Source organism: Puma concolor, chromosome B4, assembly GCF_028749965.1.
Source record: "Puma concolor isolate L17-30 chromosome B4, mPumCon1.1.hap2, whole genome shotgun sequence".
NCBI lineage: Eukaryota > Metazoa > Chordata > Mammalia > Carnivora > Felidae > Puma > Puma concolor.
In genome coordinates this window covers 20,352,259-20,371,364 of record NC_141673.1, presented here as the reverse complement: position 1 = coordinate 20,371,364, position 19,106 = coordinate 20,352,259, and the positions used below count along the sequence as shown (strand labels likewise).

The 19,106-nt window shown below is 38.1% G+C and overlaps 1 protein-coding gene across 2 annotated transcripts in view; it reads left to right on the top strand.

The window, feature by feature from the left end:
* UTP20 (UTP20 small subunit processome component) overlaps nt 1-15,906 on the top strand; it is a 110,564-nt gene extending 94,658 nt beyond the window's left edge. For both annotated transcript variants that reach the window (XM_025926960.2, XM_086712547.1), the window contains exons 48-62: nt 875-991; nt 2,461-2,631; nt 2,865-2,996; nt 3,460-3,570; nt 5,134-5,213; nt 5,640-5,709; nt 5,837-6,019; nt 7,488-7,619; nt 8,069-8,201; nt 9,763-9,950; nt 10,677-10,748; nt 13,176-13,475; nt 13,688-13,814; nt 15,100-15,245; nt 15,525-15,906. In XM_025926960.2, coding sequence (XP_025782745.1) covers nt 875-991; nt 2,461-2,631; nt 2,865-2,996; nt 3,460-3,570; nt 5,134-5,213; nt 5,640-5,709; nt 5,837-6,019; nt 7,488-7,619; nt 8,069-8,201; nt 9,763-9,950; nt 10,677-10,748; nt 13,176-13,475; nt 13,688-13,814; nt 15,100-15,245; nt 15,525-15,680 — 2,118 coding nt within the window. In that variant the 3' untranslated portion in view covers nt 15,681-15,906. The remainder of the gene's footprint in view (nt 1-874; nt 992-2,460; nt 2,632-2,864; nt 2,997-3,459; nt 3,571-5,133; nt 5,214-5,639; nt 5,710-5,836; nt 6,020-7,487; nt 7,620-8,068; nt 8,202-9,762; nt 9,951-10,676; nt 10,749-13,175; nt 13,476-13,687; nt 13,815-15,099; nt 15,246-15,524) is intronic.
* Nucleotides 15,907-19,106: the final 3,200 nt, after the last annotated feature.

Genomic DNA, 19,106 nt, shown 5'->3' with positions numbered 1-19,106 from the left:
AGAACCTGATGTGGGGCTCAATCCCATGAACCATGAGTACATGACCTGAGCCGAGATCGAGAGTTGGACACGTAATCAGTTGAGCCGCCCAGGTGCCCCTGGGCCATTTTTTTAAAGGTGCATTGGTCCATTTACCATTTCTCTCTTCTAGTACTTACTTTGATGATATAATGGTCTCAGGGTTAATGATTCTGACCTAACATTTATTATGGGTTCACTTTGATTTGCCCATGGGCATCTCTAAATTATTTTGAATTTTTTTTAAAGATGTAAGCATCTAAAAACACAAATCTGATCGTTTTATTTCCTTTTTATTACCTTCATTGGCTCCCATTTTTCTTGAGAGCCTGGTCTTTCATCTGGGCTACAGGGGCCAAACTTTGTATTGTACCATTCCCAACACACAGCTCAGCCACACTGGCTTCCCTTCAGTTTCATAGTCTCTACACTCTGTCACTCCAGGACTTCACCACGGGCTCCTCCCTTTGCCAGGGTCCCCACAGAACTCCCAAAGCACACTGAATTTACAGTTAATTATTTGCTAGAGTCTCTCTTCCTGGTTAAGATCCATCAGGCAGGAACCATGTTCATCTTGATCATTGCTGTGCCCTGTGTGCCAACCCAGTGCCTCGAATCAAAGTAAATCCTGAGTAATCATTTGGTAAATGAACTCAGCATCTCAGCTGCACAGTGAACTCCCACCTTCTTCACTTACTGAGAGTCTCCCAGGCCCTTTACCATTCCTTCAGAATTTTGTCGCTTCAAATGGAAGCATCTTAATGTTTCATGTATCTCTCTTAAAATCATTTTACCTTTACCTAACTCATTTGGTCTTATGGGCAACTGGTATGAAATATCTTTTTGAATCTTTTAGCTGCTGCATCTGAGTCTAAAGACTTCCAAGATCAAGTCTTCAAGTGAACCTGTTCTGGAAATGTTGGATCCTTTTGTCTCTCTCCTCATAGACTGCCTGGTTTCCATGGATGTGAAGGTGAGCTTCTGTTCCTTCATGAGAACTATGTTGCACAAAATACCCAGAACTTTTAGGCTTGTGCTTCACAAGATGATGGAGTTTTTAAGTGGCTTTATGATATTGTGAACGACTTCTGTTCCCTACATTACGTTGCTTTCCAGCCATATATTTGGATAGCCTTCAACAGTTTTACAGGCTCTGGTAGATACATTATACTTATTTCATTGGGTCCTTGCAACATCATGAGGCTGAGTAATGGTGTCACCATGTCAGCACTGATCATCTCCATCATCCTTGTCACTATTGCCCTCACTGGTGTGAATCCTCATAACAACCTATGAAGCACATATTATTAATGCTTCTGTTTTATCAGTGAGAAAAGTAGGCTATCAGCTGACTTGGCCTAGATCACAGATCTAGGATATCAGTCCGTCAGACTCCAGAGCCGACACATCTCCCATTTCCTGACTGCCTGTCTTATAGTCAAGGTGCCAGGAGGTTAAGTAACATCTCTGTAGTTGAATAGGTAATAAACTGCAGAGCTGGGATTTAAGCCCTGGCCTTTGTGACTCCAAAGACCTTTCCTCTATGGCTTCATCTAATCCAGCCCAAGAAGACCTTACAGCAACCAGAGCAGTGTGGGTCTATTAGGCACAGCTGAACTAGGTGAAGTAACTGATCTCAATAGTCTCTAAGGTTTGAGCCGGAGGTCAAGGATTCTCATGTCATCGCTTGGTCCCAGCACACTTTTTTCATATCTTTGCAAAGCACTTAACTATATTAAATTGTAGTGTATTGTTCTCATGCTTAATTTCTTAGCCAGCTGTCTGCTCTTTAAATAGAGGGGTGGTGTTCTCTTTATCTTTGTAATTCTGATTTTTAGAGTGCCTTGTATACGGTTGCTTAGAATGGATTAAAGTACCATTCTAGAAAATAGAAAAGTCATTTATAATGTATCTTTCCAGACACAAAAAAAAGTTGCTGAAATTGGTCAATTCAGGATGCCTGGCTGACTCAGTTGGTTAAGCATCTGACTCTTGATTTCAGCTCAGGTCATGATATTACAGTTCATGAGTTTGAGCCCCACATTGGGCTCTGTGCTGACAGTGCAGAGCCTGCTTGGGATCCTCTCTCTCCCTCTCTTTCTGCCTCTCCCCTGCTCTCTCTCTCAAAAATAAAAAATAAAAACATTGAAAATAAATAAATTGGCCAGTTCTTCCAGTCATTGACTCATATAGGTTAAGAATATGGTGCACTCTTTCTTATTTACTTGCATCACCTTTATGTGCCTTAGAGAAGCAGTAAGTTCTACCACAGGGAATAGGAAATCTCCTTCTCTTCTTATGCTTTTGGTATATGGTTCTTCTAGAGTGGGCTGAGCAGAGTATTTCATTTTTTCAACTTGATTGCTTATAGAGTCTACACAGCCTCAGGTGCTTGACTGTTGGGTTTGATCACTACATAAATTGGTTGGTTTTGTTTTTCAGGTGATCACAGGTGCTTTACAGTGCCTGATCTGGGTCTTGAGGTTCCCTCTGCCTTCCATAGAAACAAAAGCAGAACAGCTGACAAAACACCTCTTCCTGTTGCTGAAGGACTATGCAAAACTTGGAGCTGCCAGGGGCCAGAACTTCCACCTGGTGGTAAATTGTTTCAAGGTGAGGTGTTTTTAGTTATACTTCGAAAGAGCCAGGACCAGGTTTAACATCAAACTTAGGTTTCCTCATTGTCCTTTGGTCCTGTTCAGAATTCTTTCCAGATTAATTTGCTAAGGCCAGAGGGTTGGTATCCTGTGTGAAAAAGCATTGATGTTGTATTAAGGCCTTACCATTTCACTGATTCTTCATTCGTGGGATGTCCTGGCTATTAACCTCACTAGTTTAATTTACAGTGTGTAACCATAGTTGTGAAGAAAGTGAAGTCTTACCAGATAACCGAAAAGCAGCTTCAAGTTCTACTAGCATATGCTGAAGAAGACATTTATGATACTTCAAGACAGGCCACTGCATTTGGTCTTCTGAAGGTATGGTATCACCAGAATGTTGGATTTTACAGTTTATGTGCCTCAGATTAGATACTTAGAATAATGTGGAACAAAGTATTTTGACTAGCTGTGGATTTCCAAAATTAATTTATAAACACTGTGATGATTTTGATGGATTAATGGTAATCTAACATACCTACTTATTAAAATGTTTGAACATGAATTCAATTAACACTTCCAGAGCCTTCTATAAAAGTAGAGGAAAGTTTAAAAAATGCTTGTATTTACTGTATTGGACTTTGTGGAGCTTTTTTCTTTTTTTAATTATAAAATACATAAAACAAAAGTCACTATTTTAACCATTTTTAAGTGTATGTTTTTTTTCTCTTGAAGGTTACTTTCATTATTTTTGAAAATTGCGTGTGACTGCTTTAACAGTGCATCAGCTTACAACCATCTGCAGTAGAACATGAAATGAGATGTCTTCCTTTTTTTATTTTAGGCCATTTTATCAAGGAAGTTGTTAGTCCCAGAAATCGATGATGTCATGCGGAAAGTATCCAAGTTGGCAATTTCTGCACAAAGTGAACCTGTCAGAGTCCAATGCAGACAGGTTTGTAGAGAAGAAGCCTTATTCCCATAGCAAGTGTTGGGTCCTGTCTTCTCTGTTCCATATTTAGATAGACATGTCAACATTGACTGAATTCTGAAGATAATTTTGTGTCACATTGTTGCTTTATTCTGAGACTCAGGAACCCATTTACTTACCAAGTGTGAGAAGCATGTCTGCTCTGCCTTAAGGGCATTTCAGTTAACAAAGAGCATTTTGAGAATAACCCATCATATGTGGAATGTTTCAAATGGATAAAGATGTATATTTTCCTTCTGTAGCATGATAGCCTGCACCAAATATTTCCATCCATTGGTCCAGTCATCAACTACTTATGCATATTACTATGTGCCAGGTGCTGCTGGAAAAGCAGTCAACAAAATTTTTATAGTCCCTGTCAGATAGTGAAATTTTAAAGTACACAGGCACAAAGCAAAAATTCCACAGGTATTTAATTACAGGCATCCTAAGTGCCAGGAGGGAGAAAGCACTGTCATATTTCATTATTTATAAAACATACCTTTATTTATATACTTCAAAGAAAGAAAACACTATGACACAGTGGTAAGATGCTATCAATTTTAAGATACATCCCAATTTCAGATCTGTTAAAATGTGAAAAACTGTGCTTCTTAGAATTGACAAAATATGGAAGAGTAGATGATAAGAACATATGATCAGGTTGAGGACCACCCTGGTGTTAGAATCAGGAAGGGCTCTCCTGAGAGCAGAAATGCGAAGGAAGAAAAAGGCTTAGCTTTCCAGGTGAAGGGAGCAGCCAATGCCTAAGGAAGGTAAGCCTTGAGGTAGGTAAGGGCCTCATTTATTAGAGGAGATAAATGAAGGTTAAGTGAGGTGGGGAAGGGAGCCAGGTCAGGCAAGACCTCGTGTACTTGTTAAAGATTTATTTAGGGCTTTATTCCAGTAGCAGAAAGCTATTGATATATAATAGCTTATATATAAATACTTATTTTATTAATTACTTTTATTAATAAACTAGTACAATGGTTTGAAAGCAGATAGACCAGGCATGGAATTCTGGCACTGTCACCTGAGCATGTTACTCACCTCTCTGTGCCAACTTCATTCTCTTCATCTGTAAAATGGGGATAATATCCCCTACTTTCCAAGAAAGTGATGACAGTTAACTGAGGAACACATAGCACAGGGCTTGGCATATAGAATTGACATATAATTAATAAATGAATTAGTATTATCTGTATTAATATCAATCATCACTGTCATTCAAGGGGAAATACAGGGGTGAACCACAGTCCAGTCCACCATACCCCACTACCTATGGAAGAGAGGAGCTTCCAACACGTGAGCTTAGATCTGGAGCCCAAAACAACCATGCCAGTGGTAGGCTAGGACTTTTAATCAGGCACTTGGGGCAGGACCTGAGTAAGTGAAGTAGGAGAAGAAAGGAAAGCGTGCAGTTGACTCAGGAGGATTGATCAGTCTTCTGAAAGGTCTTTGTAACTGAACAGTGTATCAGCAGGTTAGGAAGCAGAAATCCTGGAGAGATAGGACCCAAATAATCATCTATGTGACTTCTGTTCCTAGGTTTTTCTGAAATATATTCTTGACTATCCCCTGGGTGACAAATTGAGACCAAACTTGGAATTCATGCTTGCTCAACTCAAGTAAGTTTAAGCCATAAACTACATAGGGGCAGAAGAGTAGTTTCCTCTCATTTTATTGTGGCACCTGTCTGGAAAATGACAAAATCTAAACATCTGAGGGTGTTATCATTTGAATCATTGACTTGATTATCAAACAGTGTGCATGGCTTCATGTGACAGTTGTGTAAGTTGCTTTTCCAATTCGGTCTGACCACTGATTTTCATTAAGAGTCTATTTAAGGAGAATGGTAAAAATCTAACAGAATCACATTTAAAGCTGAATAGTAGCATGATAGATTTACATAAGTATTAAAATTGGGAACATGGATATTTTTTTCTACTTTTTAAGAAACAGACTGATACCTTAAAACAATGTTTAAAAATTTTTAAAACAATTATTGGTAATTGAAAAGATACTAACAAGTCTATCTAATGTTCTTGCCTTAGTTATGAACATGAGACCGGGAGAGAGTCTGCCTTGGAAATGATCTCCTATCTCTTTGACACATTCCCTCAGGTACCTTGAATCACAGATTGTAGCTATGTTCCCCTTGAGCCCTGGGGGCCCACAGGGAGCCTCCCTTGTTTGGGCATCCATAAGAATTCCAGTCTGAGTGTGCTCTTAACTGCCTGTTTTCTTCTAGGGACTACTCCATGAGAACTGTGGAATGTTCTTTATTCCTCTTTGTCTAATGATGGTGAACGATGATTCTGCCATGTGCAAGAAGATGGCATCCATGACAATCAAATCTTTACTCAGTAAAATCAACCTTGAGAAAAAAGATTGGCTCTTTGATATGGTTACCACCTGGTTTGGAGCAAAAAAGGTTAAGGTTGCTTTTAGTTAAATTTCAATGAAAAGTCTTAGCTTTTGGTATTCACTTTAAATAAGAATACGTCTTAAACATTGTTGAATTTTTCCCAAATTTTATTTTTTTTAGTAGATTATGTTAATAATGTACTCTTGCTGGGTGGGGGGGATGGGTTAAGTAGGTGATAGGGATTAAAGAGTATCCTTATGATGAGCACTGAATAATGTATAGAATTGTTGAATCACTATATTGTACACCTGAAACTAATTGTATGTTAACTATATTGGAAATAAAATTTTAAAAATATATATATATTCTTATAGTAAAACTTCAGGAAATGTAAGTTATAGAGAGTAACATGAAAATCACCTGTAGTCCCACGACATGATTGTCAGCCAATGACACTGCTATATGAATGTATCGAATGTATCTAACCAGTCCCCAATGATGAATATCTTTGTTTTCAGTTTCGCATATTCAGTTAATGAAATGTAATGTTTGTCAGTGATTATATCCACTTGCTGACTTGCCACCATCAACAGTGGCCCATGTTTGTGGAATATAAACGTGTTGTATCTTAATATTGACTGTAATACGTATTAAAGTTAGAATGGGGGGGTATTGTATGCAACTTCCAGTTTTTTAATTAAATTTTTTTTATTGGAATATAATTGACACAGTGTTACTAGCTTCAGGTGTACGACATTGATACTCGACAATTCTGTATATTATTCAGTGCTCATCTTGATTTTTTTTTTTTTTAATTTAAAATGGGAGAATGTGGGTAATGATGAGTTCCATTTCTTTTTTAATGTTATTCTTGGGTGTGAAGATTCTCTATATTTTTCATTTTAAGCCACCAAAGATCCATATTGTATTGATTTCTGGCATTATAAAGAAATATTGAGGGGTGCCTGGGTGGCTCAGTCGGTTGAGTGTCTGACATCGGCTCAGGTCACAGTCTCGCAGTTCGTGAGTTCAAGCCCTGTGTCTGGCTCTGTGCTGACAGCTCGGAGCCTGGAGCCTGCTTCGCATTCTTTGTCTCCCTCTCTCTCTGCCCCTCCCCTGCTCATGCTCTGTCTCTCTCTCTCTCTCTCTGTCAAAAATGAATAAACATTAAGAAAAAAATTTAAAAAAGAAATATTGAGGACAGAGTCATGCCCATTTTATTTTATGAATTTGGAAATGGCGTACCAAGTTGTGTTATTAACATTGTCTTTCTGGGGCGCCTGGGTGGCGCAGTTGGTTAAGCGTCCGACTTCAGCCAGGTCACGATCTCGCGGTCCGTGAGTTCGAGCCCCGCGTCAGGCTCTGGGCTGATGGCTCAGAGCCTGGAGCCTGTTTCCGATTCTGTGTCTCCCTCTCTCTCTGCCCCTCCCCCATTCATGCTCTGTCTCTCTCTGTCGCAAAAATAAATAAAACGTTGAAAAAAAAAAAATTAAAAAAAAAAAAACATTGTCTTTCTGTGGTTTATTTTTGGTAGAGCTTAAATAGGCAACTAGCTGCCCTCATCTGTGGCTTGTTTGTGGAAAGTGAAGGAGTCTCTTTTGAGAGAAGACTTGGAACTATTCTTCCTGTGATTGAAAAGGAAATTGATCCTGAAAACTTTAAAGATGTAAGTAATTTGCCAGAGAATAAAACTTGTGCTAATTTTTGTAGTTTTACTTAAGGTGGTTTAGCTAACAGCTTAAATATTATGTGTGTTCAAAAATGTTTCTTAATGAAAGCAAGAATTCAGTGTAGCTGGATCTTCTTTTTTAAAATGAGATTTAAAGTAAGTTATCTTCCATAGTATGTGAAGATCGAAGTTTCTCCAGCAGGGGGATTTCACCACCCCACTGCCAACCCCTCTAGACACTTAGCAACACCTGGAGACATGTTTGGTTGTCACAACTGGAGCGTGGAGGGTGCTACTAGCATCTAGCGGGCAGAGACCATGAATGCTGCAGATCAGCCTGTAGTGCAGAGGGCAGCACCCACAACAAAAAACTGACCCAAAGTGACAGTAGTACTGATAGAAACCCTGAAGTTGTCTCAATGGATTTATATCCATCCTGTTTTTAGATCATGGAAGAGACTGAAGAAAAAGCTGCAGATCGCCTTCTGTTTAGTTTTCTTACACTGATTAGTAAACTCATCAAGGAATGTAATATTATTCAGTTTACCAAGCCCTCTGAGACGCTGAATAAAATCTGGAGTAAGTATTTCCTTTTTATTTACATCTAAAAACAAACACATTAGTTGTGACAGAATTACTAAAAACCAATTTGGGGAATTAGAGTATGAATACTTAGAAAGTCTATAATGTCAGGGGAAAAGTTCATGAGAAAAAGATTTAAAAGACCCTTTCAAATTGATTATAGTGAAAATGTTTCTAGGAAAAATAATATGTTTATGATTTCACAAGTAATACATTTCATTTGTAAAAGAAGGAATATTAATTATGGGAAAGTAAAAGAAAGGAAAGTTTTTCAAAGTCTTCCTTGCTGCTTGGTGTTAATTTGGTATATATTTCCATCCAGTCTGTCTTTTTGTTATATATAGACACAGGTTTTTTTTAGAGATTGCATAATTCCATATAAACTTATATCTTGTTTGTACCTAAATAAGAATATTATTATACTATAACACACTCAGTAGAAAGCTTTTTAAAATAGCTGTAAATAGTCCACCATGCAAATATGCCATGATTTAGTAAACCATTTAACCCTTGGGAGACATTTAAGTTTTTGTCTATCACTCTTTTTTTTAATATATATATTTATTTTTGAGAGAGAGCACACGAGCAGGGGAGGGGCAGAGAGAGAGGGGGACATGGAATCCAAAGCAGGCTCCAGGAGCTGTCAGCACAGAGCCCAACACGGGGCTCAAAATCAAGAACCATGAGATCTTGACCTGAGCCAAAGTTGGACACTTAATTGAGCTACCCAGGTGCCCCTGTATATCGCTCTTTAAATAACAAATAAGATCCTAGAATTTTTAATTTAACATACTTAAACTTGATTAGCCAATAGGAAACAGACATTGGAATGAATGCTTTAAGTACCCACCTGTTTTAAAAGAATTCATGATCCTATGGAAATTACTAAATTACTATATGGCCTACTCTGGTATGATTCCACAGAGACATGGCCAGATTATTAGAAAATACAATACATATAGAACAAAAGTAAAACCATGTTTATGAAATGTATAACAGCATAGACTAAGACTCAGATATGATATGGTTCATCCAGAATTTTAATCTTGTTCCCTACAACCCACAAGGCTTTTCTACTGTATTTTCCAAGTGTAATATATGGAGAGTGGCCATGTAACATAAGAGTGTAAGGTTTGGGGCCAGATCAAGCTGGGGCCCAAGCCTGGTTTTGCCTGTTACAGCGTGGTGCCTCATCTGGCCCCTCTGAAACATTTCCTCATCTGTAAAATGCAACTGACAGTTGTAAGGTCACAGAACTGTTGTGAGGTCTAAATGAAACATATGTAACACACTGAGCCCTGTGCCTGGCACACAGAAAGCCTCAATAAATGATAACTCTCCACCAATTTCAATAACTATTAGGAACAAACATGTGCCTGTATACAAATTTATATTACCTAATTTAGAAATTGTAAATGTTACAGCCAAAAGATGTTGTTCATCTTTGGTTCCTAAATCCAAGCACGTAATAGATAGCGAATGCCTAATCTAATCATATTTACCACCAAAGAGTTGGGAAAGCTGTGAGACATCTGAAAATGCATTTTGGTTCCCTTAGGTTATGTTCATTGTCACCTGAGACATCCACACAGCTGGGTGTGGCTCACTGCAGCCCAGATTTTTGGATTGCTCTTTGCCTCTTGCCAACCAGAGGAACTTACTAGAAAATGGAAGTCTAAAACAACTAAAAAGAAGTTCTCAGAACCTGTAGCAGTAAGATTTCTAACAAATGACCTTGAACAAAAGGTAAGGTTTCTCTAAAACCTTTTCTTTCCTTTGTGATCTATGTGAGATGTTCCTTCTGGTTCATGTAACTATTTGGGAGTTGGCCCTTGGGAAAAACTCTGACAGCTGACTTGTTGCAGGTTTCTGTAGGTGTGCTGGGAACTAGAAAGGGTCAACCTCAAGGCCAAGGTTTTTCAAAGATAATTTTTAGACTATCAGTCTAGTCCACTTCTGTTGTTCATCTTCTATTATTGGTTCAAGTTCTTTATCAACACTGGAAAATAGGATTTATTAAAATGAGAGCAATACTGTCTATCCCGCCTCCTTCATAACCTGTTGATGACTGAGATCATGTTCATGAAAATTTTAGGTAGAGACCATATTACATCCATCTCTGATTTCCTAGGGCCCAACACAATGCCTGACTCAGTGGAGACTCCATAAATAGTGAATGATTGGAAGATGGAGGGGGAAAAAAAGGAAAAAAATACTGGACTGTTGTAAAGTTTCCTGCTAATAATCTGAGGGATTATTAATATCCCCAAAGCTTGAAAATATCCCCTTTATTTGAGCTAAAATGTTTGGGGCAGGTAGAAAGTAGAGACCTTCCCTCTCCAGACCTATACAAGTCATTCAGAACAAAATCTAGCACTTCAGTTATATTATTATGGTTGGTTACTTGGACTTTTTAAAAACAATCAGAAATACCCTGCATAGTGTCTGCCAATGTCCATTTTCTTTTCACAGATGAAAAGTATCTCCCTAGCCTCTTGCCATCAGTTGCATTCCAAGTTCTTAGATCAATCTCTAGGAGAACAGGTCAGTATTGTCACCCTGCTGGTTTAATAGAAGGGATCTGTTCTACCAAGTATAGGAATAGGCTTACATTTGGTATTTGTGGGGGGTTTTGTTGGTTTGTTTTCCTATTTTAATGCTTGGGGAATTAAATGAAATATAGGCATACACTGAAATACGTGTTCAGTTATAAATCTAATCAACTCTGGAGTCTATGTTGGGGTTATTCTTGGCTTCATTTAAAATGCCCAATAAAGGGGCGCCTGGGTGGCGCAGTCGGTTAGGCGTCCGACTTCAGCCAGGTCACGATCTCGCGGTCCGTGAGTTCGAGCCCCGTGTCAGGCTCTGGGCTGATGGCTCAGAGCCTGGAGCCTGTTTCCGATTCTGTGTCTCCCTCTCTCTCTGCCCCTCCCCCGTTCATGCTCTGTCTCTCTCTGTCCCAAAAATAAATAAACGTTGAAAAAAAAAAAAAATAAAATGCCCAATAAAGATGGTGCAGTGAGAGCCTGACTGTTAATCTTTTCATGTTCAGTTTTAACCATCTACTCAACGTTGTGACCAGCTTTGAAGGGCTTTGGTTGGTTGGTTGATTTTCATTGTCCCTATAATGAACTACAGTACTGAATTTCTTTCCCTTACCCCTGGAAGTTGAAGAGAAAGAAGTAATAGTTATGTTACAGTGTAGTGTGAGAATTGTCTATCCTTAACTGAAGGCAGATAAATCACTAAAAACTTTATGTTTTCATACTATAAAATGTAACTGTAAGTAAATTGTGAATATAGAGAAGCATGTATAAATATGCAGTAAATGTAAATTACTTTTGAGTAAGGTCTATTCCCTTTATTTTTTCCTCCTTTGATAAAGCCATCGGGCTGGTAGATGAGATACACAGATGTGGTATCTTGGTATGAGCAAGACACTTATTCATGACTCTTATCATTATGGACACAATGGAGCAGCAATACAGATTAAATGATGGGACACAAGAAGCTAGGTGAACACTGTATCCAAAGAGTGATCTCAAGTAGGATGCCATAAGCCCTGATATTTCCATCACTTTTTATATGAAAATATAGTATGCTTCATTATATGGCAGGGCCAGAGAAAGAATGGATAGCTATTCAGTGGATAGCAAAGTGAAGCCAAAGAAATCCTAACAGGGTAGATAGCAGGTGGTGTCTCACAAAATACCAATGTTAATCGAGGCTGACAGATACAACCACGGAAACTAGGGACAGGAAGGGATTTGCTAGTACTAACCTGGGATGAAAGAAATTAATGGAATTTAGTTCACTGTGATCTTACGGTGAGTTAACTGTGAAGTGGCTGCCACAAGGGGAAAAGGCCTCCAAAACTGGGACTGTCTTTAGGGAGACCAAGCTTCCAGAAGGAAATTACAATCTTGGCATGAATTCTTGATGGCCAAGCTAACCTTGGACAGTATGTGGGATTCTGAGCACTACATTTGGAGGAAACTTTTGGCACACAGCACTCCCAACAGAGCAGCCAGGATGGTAAAGGAACTCAAAAGCAACTTGACTTCCTCCATCATATAATCAATGTGAAATATCTATGTCAGAGATTTCATGGATGTCAGAGTTAGGGACTCACTATATGGGTCCATTATTATAAGACTAAAATTGGTCCCTTGGGGCGCCTGGGTGGCGCAGTCGGTTAAGCGTCCGACTTCAGCCAGGTCACGATCTCGCGGTCCGTGAGTTCGAGCCCCGCGTCGGGCTCTGGGCTGATGGCTCAGAGCCTGGAGCCTGTTTCCGATTCTGTGTCTCCCTCTCTCTCTGCCCCTCCCCCGTTCATGCTCTGTCTCTCTCTGTCCCGAAAATAAATAAAAAACGTTGAAAAAAAAAATTTTTAAAAAAAAATAAAATTGGTCCCTGGGCTATTTAACTGGATCACATGATTTGAGGAAGAGCTCAGTGTTTAAGAACTTAGGCTTGAATTCTAAAGACCATTCAGTCTTGGCTGACGACTTGCTTTGCCTTTGGGTGAGTCACTTAGTAACTCTGAGCCTTGATTTTCTCTCCTGATAATAGTACCTAATAGTGATATTTTAAAGTTGAATTAGAATGCTGTATATAGAATCCGTGCTCAATAAGTGGAAACTGTTATTTCTATGAAGAAATTTAATAGAGGAGGGATGAAAGTTCTCTCAAAAATGTAAATGGATAGTCTAGAATGAAATTATTTACTTATTCTTTGTGACCTTAAAAGGTAGAACTAGGTCAAGTAGATAAGTTACATGGAAATGGGTTTGGGTATATTATAAGGTAGAACTGAATTATCAAAAAAATGGAATGATCATCAGTTTAATAGTGCAATACCTGTTTTGGGGGAGTTTTTTCCTAATTGTAGAATACCTATTTTTTACTGAGCCATATCTGTTTGAAAATCAAAGTCCAATTCCTCCCTTTCTCTCCCTTCCTTTTTTAAAGGTTGTTAAGAATTTGTTATTTGTAGCCAAAGTCTTATATTTATTGGAATCTGATTCTGAGGATGAGCAAGGTGAGATAAAAGAAGACATGGAAGAACAAGCAGCTTTGGGAGATGGTGTAGCCAGAGAGAAAATAAGAAAACGCAAGTCCTGTGCAGATGAGGAGATGGACTCTGACAAAGAAGAAAACAAGGAGGCAAAGGAAGAGCACAGCAAGCCAGCCACACTGCTGTGGTTGATCCAGAAGTTGTCCTGGATTGCAAAACTGGAAGCTGCCTACTCACCTAGAAACCCCTTAAAGGTGCAGTGAATGTTCAGAATGCCTGAAAGTAGTCATTTTTTTTTTTAAAGTATTTCAGTGGTATTAGTAATGCTCCCACATCTCTAGAAACTCTTCAACCAAAAACTGCAGCAATAGTATCTGCCCCCAAAGAGACCTTTTCTGAATTAATTGTTTATATGGCTGCAATAAAAGAAACACTTCAGATAACAATGAATGATCTGTACTTTCAGAGAACATGCATCTTTAAGTTTCTTGGAGCTGTGGCAATGGATCTTGGAATAGACAAGGTGAAGCCGTATCTCCCAGTGATCATAGCTCCTTTGTTCCGAGAACTGAACAGCACCTATTCAGACCAGGGTAACTGCAGCCTGTTTTCTGAATACTTGTACATTAGATATCCTCACTTCTCTCCTAAATGCTTCCTTCTTTTCTATCTTCCTTCCCTGCCAGAGTTTTAAGAAAACTTGCTAGGTATCAAAACAATAGCAAACAAGTAAGGCATCTTTGTTTTATCTACGACTGCCTTCTGTGTGCTTCCTCATGTCTAAGAGTGATGTTTCTCTCCTAAAAGATGTTTTACTCCTAAGCATAGATGAAATATTCAAAGAAAACTATAAGTTGAGGTGGTTCTAAACCCCATAGTGCTATGGACAATAATGAACAATAAAATGTCATGGTATTCTTTATTGTGAACTGTAAGGCAAAAGTATGAAATACTTTAAAAATATGTTGTTTACTGTTCCTATATGTCATTTTCCTTGCCTGGGCATTTATTTGTACATTTCCCTCACTGATCCTAAATTCTCTTTTGATGATAGGAAAAGAGGGAATGGGGGTTAGAAAGAGGAGGTAAAGTAGGTATTAAGTTTTAAAGTAAAACAAGTGAGTATCAAAGCAGGAACTATACATTTCCTTCCTCTCAGAGAGGAAAAAGCAGTGGTCAAGGCCAGGTCCACTTTGGTTCTTATTATTCAGCATTTATTGAGCATGTAATATTTGCCAGGTACTGGGGGTTCAACATTGGAGAAAAGACCTAGTCCTTATCTTCAAGAAATATTCAAAGAAAACTTTGTAATCTAGAACAGCTGCCCTGAAATTGAATACAGAAATATGTGGGTTATGTGTATTTGGGAGACAGAAGGTAGGGAAGGGTGGGAAAGCAAAGATTTTTGTCAGTTTCTCAGAAGTCTTAACCTCCCCCCACAACGGAGAAAAAAAAAAAAAAAAAAAAAAAGCTGTGGCCAGAACTAAGCATCTGTGACCCATGAATTAGAAGGGGCATAGAGAAATATTTACCTTTCCCATCTGCAGAGTTGAGCAGGTTAATAAAGTAACCCAAAATGTTTCTGTCAGCTTCTCAAATTAGTGTCTTCTGAGCCAGGATTCCACTGGTAAGTGGGCTTCATGGAGTCTGTGATACTCTTAGTGCCTCCCAGATGAGTGGTGGTGGCTAGGAAGTGTCCTACCCAACACTTCCTTTTTTCACATCTCAGAAACATAGAGGCTGGTTTTAGATCAGTGTTTAATGTTCAGGTAATAAAAGTGATGATTCCACAGGGGTTAAATTTTGCATGTTCTTGATTTTATAGATGTTAAATGTGTCTTTTCCTATGTGACTAATTATTACTCTGTGTGTGATCAGATCCTCTGCTGAAGAATCTATCGCAGGAAATCATAGAATTACTCAAAAAGCTGGTTGGGCTTGAGAGCTTCTCCTTAGCTTTTGCCTCTGTACAGAAACAGGCTAATGAGAAAAGGGCACTCCGGAAAAAGAGGAAGGCTTTAGAGGTATGTTTGCTGTTTGAAAATATAGCGTGTTCCTTAATAGATATTTTTAACCACAGGTGTGTGCATGTGTATGTGTCACACTTAACACAGAGAGGAAAGAGGAATTGGCTGTGTTTGAGAAGTGGGGACTTTATAGGTGGGGCTCCAGATTTTCTTTAATGGGAATGTGCTGCATTTGTGATATTTAAAGGTGAACAAAATGGCCCATTTCTGCATTTGGTTTTTATTGGTTTAATATTTACTTTTAAAGTAATATAAAATTTCTATTCTTTTTTCAAGTTCGTAACTAATCCTGATATTGCTGCCAAGAAAAAGCTGAAGAAACACAAAAATAAAAGTGAAGCCAAGAAGAGAAAGATAGAGTTCCTGCGTCCAGCCTATAAGGCCAAGAGACAAAAGAGCCACAGCCTGAAAGATTTAGCAATATTGGAGTAATGTGCTCCCTCTGCTGATAAAGTATCTCCATTTACCCCAAAGCCTGAACTTCCTGGTATATCTGCTGGTCTGAAATCACAGCAGATTTTATTATTTAAGTTACAATGGCATAGATTATATGTTATACAGTTTAATATAATCCTGCTCATATTTTTTTAAATTAAAACATTTCATAATATTACTGTATCTTCACTGTCTAAAAAAGCAATAAAAAGCTTACAAATTATTTTTTTAAGCACACTTTAAAATAACAAGACAGAATATAGAAGGAATAAATCAAATGATTTACAATACTTTTAGGGAGAAAATTACAAAATTTTATCAAAGGGCACTAAAAGAAGGATATGCACAAATGGAGGAATAACCATGTTCGTGGATAGGAAGATTTAATATCATGCTAGTTCTTCCCAAGTTAGACCCCATTGGCTAAAGGCATATCTGTGTAAAATCCCAAGATTTCTTCAGATTATCCTAAAAAGAGGATTCTAAAATTTATATAGAAGATAAGCCGAGAATAGCCATGATGTTCTTAAAAAGGGTAATACGGTGAGGACTTTTCCCTGTCAGATATCAAATGTTAAATCACAAAAAAGTGCTGCCTGTAGTGAACATGTGATAAATTCTACGTGAAAATTAAGAATTTTCTGCTTGTAAGACACAACTGGGATATGGTATGTAGCATATACTGATAATGAATTTGGTAGAATCCAGGATATAATGAGTAACTATGAATCAACAAAGATAACCCAATAGAAAAAGTGTCAGGAGAGAAATAGTCATTGCACAGAAAAGAAGTAAACATTAATACTTAGCTGATGTGGCTGTACAGTTCTTAAAGTACTTATGTACTTTATGTACATAAATATACTTATGTTTCACTGCCTTGAGACACTCAAGCTACCCTGGCTACCCAAGTCCCTAGATTCCCTATTTCCCCACACCAAAAATTACAAGATTAATACCTAGACTGGTAGAGGGTCCTCCTATATCAGCTATGTCTGGTTGTTAAATATTTTGAATCAGTCTTTTATAATTAGGAAATTATTAGGAATATGCAAGTTAATAATTAGGAAATGCAAATTAACATCAGAATGAAATTCCATTGAACCCTTTTGATAAAGTTGACAGTATCAAATATTGGCAATCTTGGTGGAGCAAAGGGAACTCTTATAAACCACTTTGGAAAACAGTCTGGCATTATCTTGTTCACCCATATGGTATTAATGGTATCTTGGTCTCACTCTACAGTTGATGTGGAAGCAATATTCTTTAGTGCTCAATAGACGGAGGAAGAAGATCCATCCTATGTGCCAGGCACTTTGTTAACATTTTAGTCTTCATAGTGTTACTCAAAGTTTCCTAAAAATTGGTTCCTATTTTACAGATGAAGAAACAGAGTCAGGTTAAATAATTTACCTAAGGGTAATACAGGTTGCAGGATTCATACCCAGGATTAAAAGCGTATGTTCTTTATAATTTCTAAATATGGAGTCAGAATGTAACATAAGGCATAGAAATCAAATGTTCAACATTCTTGAACTTCAGCATCTATGTTTTGATGTAGTTTGTCTCAAACAGGAGTTCTCACACTTCCAAGGAGTTTGTAATGTGCCAAGAGCATAAACATGGTGCATCACAGAAAGTTGATTTCAATTAATTCTAAGTGATTTAAAATATATGTACTGCTTTTATAAAAATTTTTAAAATAAAAAATCAAAAGTTAACACTTAGGGAAATTTCAGAAGAAGAAGAAAAGTAAACATCCTCAGGGATACTGAGCACAATTTAGTAAATAATTACTGAGTGCCCACTATGTGCCAAGTGCACCACACTACATGCAAGAGATACTAACAGTAAGATACGTGTCTTGGAGTGCCTGGGTGGCTCCTGATTTCAGCTCAGGTCATGATTTCACAGTTCATGAGTTCAAGCCTTGTATCAGACTCTGCTGTCACTGCAGAGCCCTCTTTGGATCCTCTGTCTCACTCTCTCTCTACCTCTCCCCTGCTCATTCTCTCTCAAAAATAAATATTGAAATATTAAAAAAAAAAAAAAAGATCCAGTCCCTACCTTCAAGGAGGTTACATTTCCACAAGTTAAAGTGTATCTCGTATTCTAATAACAAAATTCCACCACTCTCAATTTTTTTTTTAATGTGAACACCTGACATAGCACAACTACCAGAGTTATAAAATAGAATATTAGAACTAAAACCTTTGATAGGATCTGTCCAAGTCTCTTATAAGAAAAAAACTGAAGGAATGACCATTTGTGCCTAGAATTCATGTGTTCTAAGTTTGGTGCTTTTCCCATTTTCAAGCTTCTCCAAAACAATATTCAGTAGATTTTTATAAATAGCACTCGAACTCCTGTAACTTACCTGTACAGTTGTTTCCTGCTACACAAGGACCTCATAATTTATACCACATTAAAGTACATGTATGCTCTTTGTGATATTCTATTCTTTGTGATAAAACAGATCCAGATCATCCAAGTGCTTGCTTTTGCTACTACTTCATGTGCGTTCAGTATTCAAGATGGCAAGAGCAATGTGCTGGGCAACAAACATCTGCCTGCCAGGGCCTCTCTTGCCCCACACGTACATTCTCACAGTGTTCCTAGACTGCTGGCTGGGGGCGTACTTAGCCACTTAGATATAAACCCAGCACCACACATGTGCCACTGACCAGAAGGGAACCCAAGTATAGGTGGGAGAGACACTATTTCCCTAGTTGACATATACCTACTATTTAAACCATGCACACATCTGAGGTGCAGTAATGTGCCAGGCACCACACTGGATTCTAAGTATATAAATATGAAAAGGGCAGTCTGTACGTCCCGAGTGATTTGGAAACGACGAAACAATGTTAATTACATGCTCAGTTAATATTAGGTGTAGCACTCAGAACACCTGGGCCTGAAAGACCTCCAGAAAATACTTCAGAGACCAAATTAAGAGTGGGTACTGGGGAACAAGTAAAAAAAAAAAAAAAGTGAAAGTCTCACAGGTGAAAAGAAAAAGCCACATTCATTTGATCTGAATAACCGTAAGTATGAAGGAAAGAGGCTAGAGGCCAACACCTAGAAAGACTGTGGCAGGGACAGGTAATGGGCCACTGGTGTTCCCAAGAACACTAGTAAGGGGCATCAGGTTTTTTAAATGCTAGTTGTCCAACTTAAAATTCCCCCTAGTTTTAGTAAATACAAGGGACTATGTTTACTTCTGTCACAACTGTAGCCAATCCTGTAGTAGACTGGATAGTCTGAAAAGTTCCTTTGAACATAACTTTTTGATAGCCTAGTAGTAATTTTTTTAAAACCAAGAATGCTTAATTTCTCCCTGTACAACCACTAATTTTTTACTTTTCACCAAATTTACATGTCCAATTATAGATAAAAGAAATGAAAGACAGTCAAGACATC